This window comes from Grampus griseus (assembly GCF_964374135.1).
Source record: "Grampus griseus genome assembly, chromosome: 19".
Lineage (NCBI taxonomy): Eukaryota > Metazoa > Chordata > Mammalia > Artiodactyla > Delphinidae > Grampus > Grampus griseus.
In genome coordinates, this window is record NC_139013.1 from 45,549,675 (window position 1) to 45,568,567 (window position 18,893).

At 52.3% G+C, this 18,893-nt stretch overlaps 1 protein-coding gene across 1 annotated transcript; it reads left to right on the plus strand.

Annotated features, from left to right (window-relative positions):
- Window positions 1-714: 714 nt before the first annotated feature.
- On the plus strand, window positions 715-1,946 carry EXOSC6 (exosome component 6). Its single transcript, XM_082676660.1, has one exon. It carries the CDS (start codon window positions 763-765, stop codon window positions 1,579-1,581), a length of 819 nt encoding a protein of 272 aa, XP_082532786.1. The 5' UTR covers window positions 715-762; the 3' UTR covers window positions 1,582-1,946.
- Window positions 1,947-18,893: the final 16,947 nt, after the last annotated feature.

Below are 18,893 nucleotides of genomic sequence, written 5' to 3' on the forward strand. Positions count from 1 at the left end.
TGGTAGTAGTGTACGGTACTTGGTTGTGCCCGCTCTGGCTGATTTCATGTCCCCTGAGTACAGCAGGCTGGCTCTGGGGCCCTGGGTCATTCTCAGGCCTGCGGACTTTGAGGGAGGAGGAAAAGCAGGTCTATGCTGAGAGAAGAAGCAGAGGCCAGCAGTCACAAGGCCTGGGGGTGAGGAGTATGAAAAGCAGACGGAGGGTGCTGAGGCCCTTGGCTGCAATATGTGCATGCCAGGTGAGGAGTGTTAGGGATACAAAGAGCTCACACAATCCAGGGCAGGAGAGACATAGTTCCATTCATTCACTCGACAAGCGTTTATGCCAGCCAGGGCACTAACAGTACAGGAGTGACCAAGACAGAAGGTCACTGCCCTCTTGGGCAAGACAGTGGGGAACATGGATAAAACAGTCACACACACATAAGTGCAAAATTAAAATAATTATAGCTTCACAAGTGAAAGGAAGAAGCCCTACGCCCTGAGCGCAAAGGCTAGAGGTCAGCCGAGCCGGCCTAGGTGCCACTTCTGCAGGCCTGCCCGGTACATCCGTCCATCCATCCACCGAGCTCTGGGCGTCCTTGCGGCGGCCCCAGGACTCTGCAGCGCTCGCCGTTCTACCTCCGAGGCGGCAGGGAGCGGTGCGGGGCGGCCTGCCGCTATCCCGACAGTCCTCGCGCGAGCGCGCGGCTTTGAGCGGGCGGAAGAGCCGGCGCGAGGCCGGGCCGACGGGTGAAGGGGTCTCGTGCGCCAGATGCCGCCATGCCCGGGGACAACCGCCGCATCCGCGGGCCCGAGGAGTCGCAGCCGCCGCAGTTGTACGCGACCGACGAGGACGAGGTGCCGGCCGCTCGCGACCCGACGCGGCTCCGGCCTGTGTACGCGCGCGCCGGGCTGTTGAGCCAGGCCAAGGGCTCGGCCTACCTGGAGGCGGGAGGCACCAAGGTGCTGTGCGCAGTGTCCGGCCCACGCCAGGTAGAGGGCGGTGAGCGCGGTGGCGGCCCGGCCGGAGCGGGCGGCGAGACCCCGGCCGCGCTGCGGGGCCGCCTGCTCTGCGACTTCCGCCGCGCGCCCTTCTCGGGCCGCCGGCGCCGCGCTCCTCCGGGTGGCAGCGAGGAGCGTGAGCTGGCGCTGGCGCTGCAGGAGGCGCTCGAGCCGGCCGTGCGCCTGGGCCGCTACCCGCGCGCGCAGCTCGAGGTGTCGGCGCTGCTGCTCGAGGACGGCGGCTCGGCGCTGGCCGCCGCGCTCACGGCTGCCGCGATCGCCCTGGCCGACGCGGGCATCGAGATGTACGACCTGGTGGTGGGCTGCGGCTTAAGCCGCGCGCCGGGGCCCGAGCCCACCTGGCTGCTGGACCCCACGCTGCTAGAGGAGGAACGCGCCGCCGCCGGCCTCACCGTGGCGCTTATGCCGGTGCTCAACCAGGTGGCCGGGCTGCTGGGCAGCGGGGAGGGCGGCCCGACCGAGAGCTGGGCGGAGGCCGTGCGCCTGGGTCTCGAGGGCTGCCAGCGCCTCTACCCCGTTTTGCAGCAGTGCTTAGTACGGGCCGCCCGCCGGAGGGGCGCCGCCACGCCGCCCTGAAGCAGAACCCTGAGCAAGGACGGACGCCGAGGACAGCTGCCGCTGTCCCCGAAAGGACCTGCACCGTCGGCTTGCAGACTGCGTGCGCCAAGCTGATAACTCGGAGCACGGGAGAGGATCTAGGGAGGCGTGCTCAGAACTGATGCACTGGACAGCTGTGTTGGGATGATATTTTAAAAAACTTTTCCGTTAAAGGAACTTTTTGAATTGAGTTGGCTTCCAGCCACGACTCAGGTGAAGAAACCTGCGAATGCAGCTTGACCACCCCCCCCCAAGTTGGAAGGGACTTCAGCTGGACTTACCTGGAAAGTGGAACCTGGAGCTAGTGTCTCGTAAGGGATGGACCCTATGCAGGCCAGCCAGTGACCCCCTCCTATATTATTGGGCTGCTTTTGAGAGAATGGACAAGGGGCCTGTGCTTTCCCACTTAATATCTGAGCTAAAACAAAAACTCTTTTATATCTGGAAAATTCTGTTGTTCTTGATACAGGATTTAAGAGAGCAAGGCTCTTCCGAGCTGGGTAGTGTGTTCTCAGACTCCTGGTGTCAAGGGCTTGGGACAGCATTATATGTGTTCTGGGTGCCTCATCTAGTCTTGGCTCCTGGGAGAGGGCACTTGAATTGCCAGGAGTGAGAGTTTCTGGATGTTGGAGATGGAGTCTGGCCATTTTGTAGGGCAGAGCTGGCCTGTCTGACCACAAGGGTAAGATCTTCCCTTTGTGGCTCCTGAGTCCTGCAGGTTTGTGCTCAGGTCTGGTTTGGAGAAAAGCGGGGCAGCTTGGTGCCCTTTCTGCCCTGGCTTGGTGTGAGCTTCTGAGCTTGTGTGTCTCGGGCCTGCTCAGCTTCTCTAGGAAGGGTTGGCCTGGGACAGCCAAAGGGCCAGAATAAGGCTTGGAGACCACACCGAGAACCGCTGATCAAGAGGAAAAAAATATAAATTTTATTTCCCCCCAGTGACATAATATATATTTCCAAAGCAGATCTGAAATACATGGTATCACATCAGCAAGAAACAAGATAGAAATGACACAAAAAGGATACCCCTATTGACACCCAGACAGGACTGGGGGCTTTGAGAGGGAGAAGAGCCGCTGGAACAGTACCTGCAGTCAGAGAGGGCTGATGGTGCTGCCGGGTGGGCCCCGTCCAGCTGCCCCTTCGACGAGTGGGCCTCAGCTTTCTAAGAATGGTGAGCTGGTGCTGGGCAGTTGCAGCCTCTTCCCTTCCCTGCCAGTCCCCAGACTGTCATCTGGAAACATGACCAAAGCTAAAGCCAGCACTTGGGGGGAGGCTTCCTGGCTGGTCTGGCTGAGCCGTGCCTCCATTTCTGTTGCCCTTGCTCCAGAATGGGTTGCATGGGTGCCACTGAGAGGCCTTTGGAAAATCACTCAAGGCAAGGAAAGGAACCACTAGGGAAGGTGCCTGGAGCTGATGAGCCTGGAGGGGTTACAACCTTCTACTGGCTGTCTTCCTGGTCTGCTGCATGATTCTTCACCTGTAGGAGAAGCAGAAGCAGGACTCTAGCCCCAAGGGCTGAGAGGTGTGGAATGGCTGGGAAAGGGAGGGCCATCTGCTAACAACTCCCAGTCTCTCACCCCCACCTCCCTTTCTTGGCAGCTTTGACATCTCAGTGCTACTGTAGATTCTTCCTGAGACTTGGGAACGGACCCAGGACCACCAGACAGAAGAAGGCATTTTCTGCACCTACCCCAGTCTTTTCCTAGATGTGATACAGTCTTGGGCAGCAGTAAGTGTCCCCTGGAGCCCACAGGCCATAGCTAGGCAAGTGGAGGAGAGGAAGCTCCTCACTACTAACCCCCCAGCAGCCCCAGCCTTGCTGAGATGGCCCTAGCAACAGTAGGGGCTTGGCCCATCTCAGGGACCACCAATAGGAGAGGAGGAAATGGTAGGGCAGGGAACATTTGGGCCCTTTGAAGCTGCACAAAAGGCTGTTATCAGATCCAGGTTTGGATATTCTCAGTCCAGGAAGGTCAGTGTGCTCCAGCTTTCCTGGGGAGTATGGTACAATGCAAGACAGCCCAAAGACTCTGGGGTAGCAGGTGGGCAGGGGCAGGCTTACCAGATGGTTTTTGGGCAAGGGATCTGGGGCTATGGGGCACATCTGTGATATTCCCTGTGCAATGCTCAAAGCCCCCTCCCCACCCACCTTCCAGGAGGAGATGGTATTTCAGCCCAGAACTGGCTCAGCTGCCCAGCTGTAGCCCCTGGTCCATTTGAGCCGACCAAGCCCAAATCAGGAGGGGAGAAAAAACAGGGCAGGGCCCCATCTTCTCCTGGGCATTGGCTGTGATGGAAGTCAGACACCTCCCCGCAACCACCATTGTGGTCTCCCACGCAAACCCAAGTCCCTCCTTTGCTCACAGAGAGGCCACAAGGAGGGTGAGAATGGGGGGAGGCGCCAGGCCACTCACTGCCTCCTCCAGGTCTGTGTTCTGGAAGCTGTCCGCCTCTGGATGGGCCCTCTGGCCCCTGGGCTCCTGCTGGGGATCAGTGGTTCTGCATGAGGAGCCTTTACTTCCAGAGCCCCTGTTCTGTTCACAGTCCTCTGTCCCTGCACAGGGAGAGTCACTGGTCAGTGGCTAGATTTGAAGGCCCCAGCTAACCCCAAAGATGCCACTTGATGCCCAGCACTGATCTAGGGAATCTAGGGCTCGAGAGGACAAGATGGGGATGGGCTGGGACACTGCTCTGGCTCCAGACAGCTGCTGAGTGGGTGGGGGTCATAGAACAATCTAGAAGCCAAAAAGGTCCTCAAGCCACAGAGACACTCAGAGGGAGTAGGGGGAAGTGAACTCCAGGGAGGGTGAGGAGGAGCCCTGCACCCAGGGAAAGCTGGAGGCAGGACCCCCTGGTACCTTCAGGAGTGGGAAAACCTGGAGCCTGCTAAGGGTGTGGCCTGGGCCCACACCTGGGGGGACCTGACCTGAAAGCTGGTCCCTCTGCTGGTCCATGCGCTCCACACTGTCCAACAGGCGGTCCACCTGGGCTTTGATCTGGCTCAGCTCTCCCCTGATGGAGTGCAGCTCCTCAGTCTGGACTGCTGGGAGAGGGGCCAGCGTTGGTATCAATCAGGTTCAGGAGGCAGAGGGCAGTGCTGCGAGGACTCCTGAACCCACCCTCACTGCTAAGGGCCTCCCAGTTCTCCCCTAGCCCTGCAGCTGAGGGCTGTGCTCCCTCACTCACGCTTTATCTTGGGGGTCAGCTGACTGTTCCTGGGAGCCTTGTGGGGACTGAAGTTGCTCTTGACCCCCATGCCCATATGGGTCCTCCGGATCTTGATAGGCACACGGTTGATTGGTGGAGGGATCCTCTGGTATTCATACACCCTATGGACAGGATGGAGAGGGAGTCAGGCCAACTAGCCCCACCTGCTTGCCCAGAGGACTGAGGGGGCAGGACCCACCTACCTGTAGGGGAAATCTTCCCTGTATAGCTTGTAATCCAGGTCATAGTTGCTGTTGAAATAGAGATAAATGAGGAAAGGGTCATTGTCCAGGGCCAGAATCCTTGCCTCGACTCCAGTTTAATTTGGAGAAACTGATGTATGCAGCTTTTCCTTAGAATCCCAGGATTCTTCACCATAAGAGCCCCTAGGGACTTGACCAAGGTCACTTTGGGAGACCACAGCAAACCAGCTTCCCCATAGCTGGCCTCTGTTAGGGGCACGTTCCGGGTGCCTCCAGGTGGCAGGAGGGGGCGATTGCCCACAGGCTTCTGGCCAACCAGGTCTGGGCTGTCCACAGGCTCCTCTGCCTGACCCAGGCACTGCTGATCTTATTCTGGTTCTTAGTCTGGCAAAGGATGAAAGGGAAGAATTAAGTCAGGGCTCAAAGCCACGGAGAGAGCCTTTAATCCTTGCATGGGAATCGCCAGGATGCAGGGCTCAGCGCTGGCAGGGCCAGACAGTGGGGGTTAAGGGCCGTGCCCAGGCCACCTTCCCTTCGCTCCAGGCCCTGGGAGAGAGGCTGAGTCTGGAAGGTCCCAGGCTGTCACTGCCTGGCCTCACGCCTGCTCTCATGCACCACGCACCTCCAGGGAACTGGTGCCTAGGAGGGAAGGGAAGATGGGTGCAGAGGGACAGCTGGGTCTGGCTTGGGCAGGAATATCCTGTGGGGATACAGCTGCAGGCAGTTCGGGTGCAGCCTGAGGCTTCAGTTAAGGCAAGTGAGGAGCTGAGGGGGAGGAGAGGGGCTGCAAGCTGGGGGCAGTAAAGTTTCTGAAATAACTTCCTGGGACTGTGTGCCCACACCACCAGCTCAGGCCCAGCTGATGAGGGGCAAGGCCTATGGAAGCCACTGGAGCGGAATAGGGAACATTAGGGGGCCCCTTCCCCTTCATGCCGTGAGGTCCCCAAGCCTGTGGATGAGATTTCCGGCCACCCCCGTCCCCGCTTTCTGGCCTCAGGAAGTCCGGTGGGCGGCCCAGGAGCCACTGGGATGTTGATTCCGGTGGTGGGAGGCCCATCCTTGGAGAAAGGAAAGCGAGCCAGTGGAGCGCGGGAGGGCAGGTACCCATCCCTTCGGCGCTCTGGGGTTGGGGTCGGGGTCCGGGGCATGGTGCAGGAAACAGGCAGCCCCCTGAGGGTTGGCAACAACCAAGCTGGGACAGCTGGGGGCCAGGACAGAGCTCAAGGTTACGAGTCTCAGCTGAGTACGAGTCTCAGCTGAGCATGACCACTCCGGGAAAATTCTCGCTTGTCTGGCCCACCTTGGGTTGGCCATGGGGGCCCCCTCTCCCTGACTGGGTTGAAACCTCAGCAGAGATCAGACAGCTGGAGAGGAGGGGAGGGCGATGGGGAGGGACCAGTAGCCGACCACCTGAGCTACCTCGATGAACCCTATTCTACAACAGCATTGGTGATTCAGTGGTAGAATTCTTGCCTGCCACGTGGGAGGCCAGGGTTCAATTCCCAGCCAATGCAAGAAGCACACTTTTCTTTAAACACCTCTTCCTCACTTTTTTTCCTAAAATGACTTTTTAGAGTACCTAAAAATTAATGGTAAAGGAATGGTAATTCACTGACTGCTGAGCACAGACTCGGGAGCTACCGGAGTTGAGACAAAGGCAGGATGAGTTTGCGGGTTAGAGGTTAGGCGGTATTCGCTGCTCCAGCTTGCTGTAGGTAGAGGGTCCCTCCCGGTCTGGGGTCATCCCTGCTCTGCCCCTGCCCCCAGTCATCAGCCAGGGCTGAGGCCTGTGCCCTGGGTGTGTGACCTTGATTCTCTCTTCCTAAGGGGCAGTGGCCTGGTCACACAGGGTCTGCAGTCACATCTGTCCCCTGGTCTGGGCTAATGATTACAGTGCAAGCTGGGACTTCCCACAGTAAGAGAAATAAAATGCACCATCAGTATGACTCTGTGGGCAGAGGTCAAGCCACCTCCCTCAGTGTCGTCAGGGGCCAAGTGGGGGGAGGTGGGGGGGGAGGGGACCTGGGGCAATCCTTCCACCACAAACCTTTCCCTCTAGGTTGACAAATGCCATTTTGAGACCCAAGACACAAGGCCTGGACTTGACCAGTTCTCATAGAGGAGTCATCCAACAACTCAGGGGCCACCAGAACCCCATCCCGAACCACCCCTCTTTGGGTGACTATCCAAAGGGGCCAGAGCCACAGCAACAGCCTGCTGCTGCTCCAGACATGCTGCCCTAGTCCCCAGAGAAGGGTTTCATTCTCCCCACTGGAGTCCCCTAGGGACACATGGGTCTTAAGGAAGCCACCCCTGCCCCAGGCCTTGAATGCCAGGCACCCCTCCGAATGGAATCTGAGCTCCTGCAGGACAGCTGGCATCACTCCCCATTGCTTCCCTGTTCTCCCACCTGCACCTACAGGACTGGGTCCGAGCCTGCTAGGCAAGGGGGTGGGGCGACATGAAATCTGGAGAAGGCAACTGGAACTGAAGAACTGAGAAAGGGTTAACGCAGCCTCAAAGCGGCCATGTGAAAAAGCACAGCAGAGAACTATGGGAAGAAACCACTTACCTCCCATCAGATGGATATTTACCAAACCATATCAACTCCCAGATGAGAGTCTCGCGCACAAGACTCGAGGCAAACCAACACACCGCATATGCAATTCAGCATCACTGAGGAAACGCAAGCTTAAAAAACTACGAGTACACATCTACTCATCAGCCCAAAACAACACAGTGAAAAAGCAGTCCATGCCGGCAAAGATGATGTAGACCTGGCTGCCGCAGGCAGGGAGAGATTTGGCCTAATGACTCTTGAGGTCAGCCTGGAGGTGCAGAGGCTTCTCAGAGTAGCCCCTACCCATTCCTGCCATCGCACTTCTGAGGAGATGAGACCCAAAAGAAACCAGAACCGGACTTCCCTGGTGTTCCAGTGGTTAAGAATCCGCCTGCCAATGCAGTGGACACAGGTTCGAGCCCTGGTCCAGGAAGATCCCACATGCTGTGGAAGCAACTAAGCCCGTGAGCCACAACTACTGAGCTCATGTGCCACAACTACTGAAGCCTGCTCGCCTAGAGCCCATGGTCTGCAACAAGACAAGCCACTGCAGTGAGAAGCCCGCACACTGCAATGAGGAGCAGCCCCGGCTCGCCGCAACTAGAGAAAGCCTGCACGCAGCAACGAAGACGCAACAGAGCCAAAAATAAGTAAATAAATAAGAAAAGTAAATTAAGTATAAAAAAAATTATAAAAAACCCCCACAAACAAACAAAAACCCAAAAGAAATCAGAACCTTCGGCAGCAGGCTGTTTACACAGTGCTGTACCTAACAGCAACCACCTGACGCACTGCCTCCCTGCCTCCCCCACTGGCAAGACAGAAACCACTCATATGCCCACAGACAGGCCAGGAGCTGATCACAGACATCACAGGCTACCAGCTGAGGGGACTAAGGGGCCACCGGTTCACACACACTGGTTACGCCTGTGAAAATGGCACGTTGGCTGGCAGAAGTTGGTGAGCTCCTTTCTAAACATGTTTAAAGGTTTCTTTAAAATTCCTTGAAGCTTTCCAAGTTAGAGGGAAGATTTCATCCAGAAGGGTTCCCATTGTCTACTTCCCAAACATGTATACCCAGAAAAAGGCCCCGAGCACCCCACAGGTGAGGCTCCCTTTGGAGGACTCACCCCCGGGTCCAGGCGAGAGGAGAGGGCATCACCAGCAGGAGGGTGGCTGGGTTGTGTCAGCTAGAAGGGGCCTTGGAATGAGCTGGGTTGACCCCCCTCCACCCCCCCCCCCACCCCCCCCAGTTTACAGACAAAACCTGTGGCCAAGGGAGACCGGACCTCCTCTGGTACCACAGAGAGTAAGACGAGCAGCCTGGCCGGCTGGGCGGGCAGCACACTGAGCAAGCCTTCTGGGGTTCTCATTCTGTCTCAGGGGAGCCCAGAGCCCCAAACAAGCTGGTGATCAGACTCCCTCCCCGGTAGGCAACCCCAGGCAGACTCACCAGGAGATGGCTCTGCCCCATGGCCTCTTCTGGCCTGGCCGGGAAGGGCCGGGCTTGGGCTCCCGAGTCATGTCTCAATCTGAAAAGAGAGCCAAAGAGTGGGACAGAGCAGGAGAGAGAGAGGGAGGGGTGCAGGAAAATGGGGCCAAGTGCACATAGGCCCCGCTTGCCTCCTGGCTGGCCCTTCCCTGCTCCTCCGCTCTGAGGCGGTGGGCAGTGCCCCCTGAGAGGCAGTGCAGTGGAGCGCCCATCCCCAGTCAGTGGGCAGCCCGACCTGGCCTCCAGACCCTGGGCCCACGTATTCAGAGCTGGGCTCCAGCTCCAGAGGGCTCATCTCCATCCTCAGGGGACCATGGTTCTGAGACAAACAGTCCCTTTGGCTAACTTCAAAACGAAAAACCCCCGAGGCTGGGGAGGCTGCTCTACTGTTTCCCCCAAATTACCACGGGAATCAACCCCATCGCCCAGGCCTTGGAAGTTGGGGATGGTACCGTCAAAGGGCAGGAGAGGGGATGTCTGTGATCCTCTGAGGAGACACCCGTCCCTGGTTGGGTTAATTCTTGAGTGTTCTCCTGCTGCCTGTCTGCCCGCCCACAGGCCTGCCTGCTGCCAGGCCCACGCCCCACAGCTGCCTCTGGTCTAAGCTCCTGGGCTGGCTGCGTCTGAAACAGCCAGGGTGGCTCTGAGAAACAAAGCAAGCAGCCTGCCTGGTCTGGGGTGGGGACACCCCGCTGCCCTCTCTCTTGGTGGCAGGGGAGTCAAGAGTCAGCTGAACCCGATTTAGAGGAGGACTGAGAAGTCAAGCAAGGCAGCTGTCTGTGCACCAGTCACGGGCAGACTGTCTCCTTTCTGGGCTCCTTCAGTGTTCACCACTTGAGCACATAGCTCTATGCTCGTGGGAGACAGAGGAGAATCTGCTTCTTGCCGTATTCCCGCAGCTCACTTGGGGCCTGGCCACTTAGTAGGTGCTCAGTTGCTATCTGCTGAATAAATGAATGGAACTCCATTAAATAAATTCCAGCTTTTGCCTCTGGGTTTGGATCAGACCCCAGAGTTTCACCTGTGACCTCGAGGCCCCTCCCTGAGCCCCCCCCGCTTTCTTCCTGAATCTATGATCATCATCCGTGGCCCACTTTTAACTGCCAAGACAGCAACAAATGCGAGCCTTCTTTTCCTGTTCACAAGACTTCCTGCAACACAATCACCAAGAGCAGTTATCCAGCATCTGCTTGCTCATGGTGAGGAACAAGGAGACCAGCAACGATGTCCCTGAGGCATTGACAATCCAGATCAAGTGTTCATTTGGGAGGAAGCTGGCAATTCTGTACCCGCACCCTCAGCCCTTCTCTTCCATTCATGATCCTGCCTTATCCAATTATCCACTCAAGAACACATTAAACAGATATACATGCACCAAGAAAACAGCTGTACTTCCATGTTGTCTGGCTTTCTATGTCTGTTTCTTTGACTTTTGTATTTGCAATGTCCGGAGAGGACAGAAAAACAGACCCATGTCCACTGTGTAGGGCAACAGTGCATGAGCACTATGAAAATATATAAAGAAAATCTCATTTAAAACGGACTTGGGAAGCTCTGAAGAGGGAACTCGCACACACGTACCATTCATTGCAGTCTGTGTAACCAGCAGGAAGAGGGAAGATAAGAATTATTTTGACGGAGGAGGACATTAATCACATGGGGATTTTATCTTCTGCCTTTTTTTTTTTTTTTTAATATTTATTTAGGACTTCCCTGGTGGCGCAGTGGTTAAGAATCCACCTGCCAATGCAGGGGACACAGGCTTGAGCCCTGGTCCAGGAAGATCCCACATGCCGCAGAACAACTAAGCCCGTGCACCACAACTACTGAGCCTGCACTCTAGAGCCCGCGAGACACAACCACTGAGCCTGCATGCGACAACTACTCAAGCCCGTGTGCCTAGAACCCGTGCTCTGCAACAAGAGAAGCCACCACGATGAGAAGCCCACACACCAATGAAGAGTAGCCCCTGCTCGCCGCAACTAGAAAAAGCCTGTGTGCAGCAACAAAGACCCAAAGCAGCCAAAAATAAAATTAAAAATAAATAACTTTAAATATATATATTTATTTGGCTGCACCGGGTCTTAGTTGTGGCACACAGGATCTTCATTGCCTCATGTGGCATGCAGGATCTAGTTCCCTGACCAGGGATCGAACCCGGGCCCCCTGCATTGGGAGCATGGAGTCTTAACCACCAGGGAAGTCCAGCTTGTGGGATCTTAGGGATTAAACCCAGGCCCTCAGCAGTGAAAGCACGGAGTCCTAACCACTGCCAGCGAATTCCCTCTCCTGCTTTAAAAAAAAAAAGGAAATTTCCTCCCTGCCCCAGCAACAGCTCTCTTACCACCACTTGCAGCCAATGAGAAACTGCCACAGCCTTGAATGCTTGTTCTTTTCCAATGAGGTTTTGTTCAAAACAGCTCTCCCCAATTTCCCCCTAAAACTTAATAAAAGCAAGTGCCTCTCCTTTGTTCTCCAGGCTTGCCTATGATACATCATAACATACTTGTCCCAAATTGCAATTCTCTGTTATTTCTGAGTAAGCCTATTTTGCCAGTAAAATAACTGGATGTTTTATTTTAAAGGTTGACATTACATGGTGTCAGAAGTGGGATCCAGAGATGCCCTCTAATGACCTGGAGGCTGGTGAGCAAGCAGGTGTTGGTACCCATGAAGTTCATTGAGCTCACTGCTTTCTTGTCAACGCTGGAGTTTGAAGCTAAGTTTTTTCCTGAATCCAAGCTCTGCTCTCTTTGCATTTTGAACTCTCCAGCTTTACTGGAATCTGTTTTCATGAAGCTTTCTGGTAAGTCACCCTTCCTGTTCAAAGTGGGGAAAACATGGGATTCCTAGTATTTTTTTTTTTGTTTTTAAAAAAATCTATTTTATTTATTTATTGGCTGCATTGGGTCTTCGTTGCTGTGCATGGGCTTTCTCTAGTTGCAGCAAGCGGGTGCTACTCTTCATTGTGGTTCACGGGCTTCTCATTGAGATGGCTTCTCTTGTTGCAGAGCACGGGCTCTAGGTGCGCGGGCTTCAGTAGTTGCAGCATGCGGGCTCAGTAGTTGTGGCTCATGGGCTTAGTTGCTCTGCGGCATGTGGGATCTTCCTGGACCAGGGCTCGATCCAGTGTCCCCTGCATTGGCAGGTGGATTCTTAACCACTGCGCCACCAGGGAAGCCCCAGTGCTTATTGTAACTTCTTGTTTTTCAAATTGTGATCACAGACCATTGGTGAATTTGATTAACGTTTAATTAAATAGAACATATACATATTGTCTGTACCTACATAGATAAATTAATAATATATATCTTCAATTTTATCTATAATTTATAGATAAATTTATTATAGATTTGTTTATTATCTATATATAAATAGAAGAGAATAGTTTCATAAAATGCAAAATAGAGTGCATGCATGACATACACTGAAAATAGGAAATACAGTTTATTTAACTTTTATTTCAGTTACTTATATGTTTTTATATACGTAAGTATATGCTGGGCCATAATATTTCTTACTGTGGAATGATCCAACACATTTGAAAGCAACTGCTCTTATACCACAGTAAATGGAGCAACAAAAGGGTCTTACAGCCAGCTGAAAAGGCCAATACAAGAACAACCACCCTTTCTGCCCTGGACACACTCAGTGATAACTTCTCAGTGCCAGGCCATAATCACTTGTTGATAGGCTCATACTTTGTTGCCTTGTCTTTTCAAATTTACAGCCAAGTAGCAATCCTTATTTAAAAGAACATACCCCATTTCTCTTTTTCTATTCTATTTTTTAATTGAAGTATAGTTGATATACACATCCCGCATTTCTTTTTTTTTACTTCAAGTATAGTTGATTTACAATATTGTGTTAGTTTCAGGTGTACAGCAAAGTGGTTCTTTTTTTATATATATACGTATTCTTTTTTGTTTTTTTCCCCATTATATGTTATTACAAGATATTGAATATAGTTTCTTGTGCTATACAGTAAATCCTTGTTGTTTCTCTATTTCATATATGGTAGTGTGTATCTGCTAATTCCATGCTCCTAACTTATCCCTTCCCCCTTCCCCTTTGGTAAACGTAAGTTTGTTTTCTATGTTTGTGAGTCTGTTTCTCTTTCGTAAATAAGTTCATTTGTGTCATATTTTATTTTTTATTTTTATTTTTTTTTGCGGTACGCGGGCCTCTCACTGTTGTGGCCTCTCCCGTTGTGGAGCACAGGCTCCGGACGCGCAGGCTCAGCAGCCATGGCTCATGGGCCCAGCGGCTCCGCGGCACGCGGGATCCTCCCAGACCGGGGCACGAACTCGCGTCCCCTGCATCGGCAGGCGGACTCTCAACCACTGTACCACCAGGGAAGCCCCAGCAAAGTAATCTTAAAAAGGGCTTAAATGAGGGAATTCTGTGGCAGTCCAGTGGTTAGGACTCTGTGCTTTCACTGCCAATGGCCCGGGTTCAATCCCTGGTTGGGGAACTAAGATCCCAGAAGCTGCATGGCCAAAAAAAAAAAGCAGCACTATTCTTGCTGTATTTTTGTAAATAATCAAGCCAAATTTACTACAAACAAATTAGTTTTACTATGATTATCTTTGCTAAAAAGGGTAATAATTATTGAGAGAGAAATTGTGTTTGCAACTTTGTAGATATTAGATTCTTGTCCTGTTAATGATAAAGTTTCAAGGTTTTTTTATACAGCTGTAAGCTGAACTAAACTCTTCTAGTTTCCTCAAATATCTGACTATAAACCTCCAAACTGTTTCCAATTTTCTCCCACCCTTCTGATTTGAAATCAGTAAGAACAAAGACTGCCCTTAAATGTCCTTGGAAGGGACTATACCAGGTCCTCCTCATTACCCAGATGGCAGCCAAACTTGAGACTCAAGCCTTGTGTGTACATCTCACAGTTAAAGAAGGCTGTAACTGACATCCAGTCCGATATAATCAAGCACTGGAGACCTCTGGATCAAATTTCACCAGGAATTGAAGCAGACAGCAACTGAAGGAGACAGCTTTCCCAAGATGACCAGAACAGGACTGTATACTCTTTCCTGCTGTTACTTCTTCCCTTATCCTCTCCCTCTTCTTCTTGGAAAGACCAAATGCTCTTGTCCGCATCACTCAATCTATTACAAAAGGAGGAAACTTATCAGTCCACTGATTCAAATGTTAATCTCATCCAAAAACACCCTCACAGACTCACCCAGTATAATATTTGGCCAAGTGTCTGGGTACCCCATGGCCCAATTAAGTTGACACATAAAATTAACCATCATAGGGACCAAGAATCAGGAAATGGGGTGGAGGTCTTTGCTCCATCTTCACCTCTCACAAAGATTCCCAGACAGATTTCCTAAGGGACACCCTCCTGTATTCCCCCAGGTTGTGAGTGCTTGACACAGAACATGGGTAGGACAGTTAATGAATGGGAGTCATAATGAGTGACAGCAAATGACGCAAGGATGGGGAGGTTGGCAGTCCGGTGGGAAGACAGAAGAAGGCTGAAACAGAGAGGCCAAGCTGACGGAAGGACAAGAATAAGGAAAAAGGAGAGGAGCAGAAGGGGGTGGACATATTGAACAACTGGTCCCCAGAGTTCCTAGAGTTGACTCCCAGACACATCCACCCTGAATTCATGAGATGGATACAAAATAGTTCACTTATTTGCAAAGAGCTCCCAGAAAGAAAGAAAAGGGTAATTGTATCATCCCCAGTATTAAAATTGCAGTCGGCAGCTAACAGTGATTGAATTCCAGCTATTTGCCAGGCATTGTGCTACAAACTTACATCCATCGTGTCATTTAATCCTCACAACAACCTTGCAGGGTAGCTGCTCCCCATCTTATAGAAAGGCTACCGAATGTGCCCAGGGTCACATGGAGAGCCACTTGAGAGGAGTGATGAGATCTCAGTCGCCTGCCTGGCAATCACTACGTGTTCCAAGAAGTTAGAGGACTTACTGAAAGACACTTACTGGTAGGCTTGGCTACAAGCATAGCCTGATTCTGTCAGGACCTCCAGGCCACACTGCCTTTGTACGGGATGTTCCATTACCCACCTTACCCTGCACAGACTCCGAAGGCTGGCAAGGCCCCTGGTTAGAGCGTGGGACGACAGGGCCAGTGCTGCAGGCCAGGGGCCCAGGGGCCCAGGTGTACCAAGTGGCTTCTTGCAGTGGACCTGAGTCATTCACTTGGCCGTCCCACATCGGAGTCCCATTCCTGTGTTAGAGGTATCCCCCAGCTTGAAGACAGAGGCTGCCTCCCTGAAAGAAGCTGTAAATGCCCCTTTCTGCCTCCTTTTCCCAACCTCCCTTGAAGCAAGGTCCTGGGCACATGACGTGGCTCCTCCAATTAGAGCTACGTGCTCAACTTCAAGGTAAAGCTGCCAGTGGGAGAAGCTCATCTCAGCAATTGATGGCGGCAGTGGCAGCAGCTATATCCGGCTTTCAAAGGTGATGGCACCTCCATCCCTCGTTGGTGATGCCTGTTGTGGCATCTGTGCCCAGCAGAGGCAGTAGGGTCTCTTCCAGATCTGATCCTCCGACCTTCCAGAACTCCTGGGAGCTAACCAGTAACTTGGACAAGTTCCTTTACTGCTTAGAGTCACCAGACTCTGTTGCTTACAGTTAAGAACCTTGATGGATACAAAAACAGGACTAGAGGTGGATGGAACAAGAAGCCCTGTGGGAAATGGGGGTGATGGAAGCCTGGCAAGTGGCCAGAGGACAGTGAAAGTTCAGCTAGTATTAAGGGACAGGATACCAGTAGCCCACAGCATGCCATGGCGAGACAGTTAATCCTGTGGTCCTCAGAACAAAGCGCCCATCAAGGGCAAGTCTTTCGGGACCTGGTGGCTCTTGCCATAGAAGAATATAAAGATTACCCTGAAGTCAAGGGCTGTTAGGCAGGCTGTGTGCTAACAGCACCAACAGCATAAAGGAAAGACAAGATCAAAGTCCAAATTTGCGGCTCAAGACATGGTTAGAAAATCAGGGAATTTTTATATCTTGTGGCTGCAAGGCTGAGAGAGTTACAACCCAAACTTAAGGCTTCATCAGTGGTTATAAAATGACACCATGAGGTGGCTTCACACTCTCTCTGGGTCTCTAGTTGGGAAAGAGTGGAGAGTGGGGAGCAGAGAGAGTGGAGGGCTTTGCGGGAAGCTGTGGAAGACTCAGGACCCCCACTGCTACAGAGGTTCCCTTGCCAGCCAAAGGGACTCTTCTTAGTCATTCTGAAGGTACTGGTAGCAGAAATTCACTAGCTCTTTGCCAAACCCAGATCCCTTTCCTCCTGGGTGCACATCTAGGTGGAGTTGCCCACCCTCCCTCGCAGTTAGTGTGCTGCATGGCTGAGGTGTGGCCAGTGGCAATGGGAGGGCGGGATGTGCACCGCTTTCATGCCTGACCCATAGCATCCTCCAAGTGGCCATCAGCCCTCCTGCTTCCCAAGTTGGCCACCTGAATGCCAGTGCCCTGGGTGAGCCGGGAAGCCATGTGCTGTTGGTGGCAGGGCCTTGCTCAGCCTGGGTTCCCCCGCTCCATGGCACATGTGCAACCAGGCCAGCAGATAGCATTTCCTTAAAAAATATACTCTGTAATGACCTTGCCCTGAAGGAGACCCCTTGTGTGTCCTACCCCATCACCCCTCATTTTCTCCAGACTTAAATAACAAGTCATATTGCAGCAGACCCCAGGGGGCTGATGACTTCAAATCTGGGAGGAAGATATTGAAACACCAGAAGAACCATGAGATTTTGCTAATTTATATTGACAAAACCTGCAAAATGATCTGGGAATGGATTCTGAGGGTGGAGAGTGGGAAAGGAAGAAAATGTTAAATGGGGTTGAATTTTTTTTTTTTTTTTTAATTTGGCTGTGCCGGTTCTTAGTTGTGGCACGTGGGATCTTTAGCTTCGGCATGTGGGCTCTAGTTCCCTGACCAGGAATTGAACCCAGGCCCCCTGCACTGGGAGCACGGAGTCTAAACCACTGGATCACCAGGGAAGTCTGGTTGAACATACCGGTATTTAGGATTCTATGGGGCTACCTTGAGTGGCTGGGATGGTTCCAATTGTTTGCTCTGATGTTTGCTTAAACCCTGGACTCAATTGTGGACGAATAATATTAGCTAAAAGCTAATAGATAATAATAATAATACAAATAAGAACTGGGCTTCCCTGGTGGCGCAGTGGTTGAGAGTCCGCCTGCCTATGCAGGGGACACGGGTTCGTGCCCCGGTCTGGGAAGATCCCACATGCCGCGGAGTGGCTGGGCCCGTGAGCCATGGCCGCTGAGCCTGCGCGTCCGGAGCCCGTGCTCCGCAACGGGAAAGGCCACAACAGTGAGAGGCCCGCGTACCGCAAAAAAAAAAAAAAAAAAAAAAAAGAATAGCTAAAACTTACTGAGCATTTACTATCCTGCCAGGGACAGTTTTAAGCACTTCATTTATTTAACAAATTTACTGAGTTAACGAATGAAGTTTAGATAGTCTAATGTTGATGGAGGAATAGAGAAATGAGGGCGCTGGCTCAGCCCAGCTGATATTCATCAGTGTTTACTCTCCCCAGGCTTTGTTTCAAACACTTTAATATATTAACTCATTTTATTATCTTCATTTTACAGAAGAGGATCATGAGACAGAGAGATGTTTTAGGGTGACCAGCTGTCCTGGTGTGTCTAGGATGGAGAGGTTTCCCAGCATGTGGGACTTTGAGTGCTAAAACCAGGACAGTTCCAGGCAAACTGGAACAGTGGGTCCACCTAGGTGTTAATAACTTGACCAAAGTCACACAGTTAGTGAGTGGCAGAGCCTGTCCTCCAATTCAGGTAGCCTGACTTTAGACCCGAACTCTGCTTCTGCCAGTGGTTCACACACCTGAGCCTGCATCTGAAGTGGCTGGAGATCTTGTTAAAACTCAGATTAGGTTTGGGGCAGCTGAAAATCTGCTCGTCTAACAAGTTCCCAGGTGATGCCGATGCTGCTGGCCCGTGGACCAACATGGAGGACCGCGGCGTTCGGCTACCTCGCCTCCAGATGAGAATGTTGGAATGGACTTTTCAGGTAGGACCTGCTCACTGACACCCCAACCTAGAAACCCTGGGACGGCCCCAAGCGCGTCCTTTGCCGAGGCACTGAGAAATATATTGGTGAGGGAAGCACTGTAGCGCCAGGAGTGCTGATGGGAGAGGCTGCAGCTGAATGGGAATCTGGCGTCTGGGGTGTTAGAGGCTCAGAAGGGCATTGGATTGCCAACCTTAGTTGCCATAAAGGTGGCTCCTGTGTCGCTGCTGTCAGAGCAGGCTCTGCATTTCCTGTGCCTGGCAGCAGTGGCATGGGAGTCTACCCAGATGGGCTTTGCAGCAGAATTTGGAGCACTATTTCTGGGCTACAGAGGCCCCAGCATGTCTCTCTCACTCTCCCTAGGATCCTGTGACCAGCCATTATACTTAAAAAAAAAAAAAAAAGTGAAATTTACGTAATGCAAAATTAACCAATTCAGTGGCATTTAATACATTTACAGTGTTGTACAACCACCACCTCTATCTAAATTCCAAAACATTTTTATCATTTCAAAATAAAACCCATACCCTCATTTTCCTGTTTCCCTTGGCAACCACCCGTCTCTGCGTCTATGGATTTACCTTTTCTGAGTAGTTCAGATAAGTGGAATCATGCAATATGTGACCTTTTGTGACTAGCTTCTTTCACTTAAAATGTTTTCAAGGTTCGTCCACCTGGTAGCATGTATCAGTACTTCATCCCTTTTAATGGTTGATTTAATATTGCATTGCATGTATACACCACGATTTGTTAGCTACTCATCCATTGAT

Bases quoted from the DNA above. Each gene is read 5' to 3' on its own strand.
- EXOSC6 (XM_082676660.1), top strand. From the start codon at position 763: ATGCCCGGGGACAACCGCCGCATCCGCGGGCCCGAGGAGTCGCAGCCG.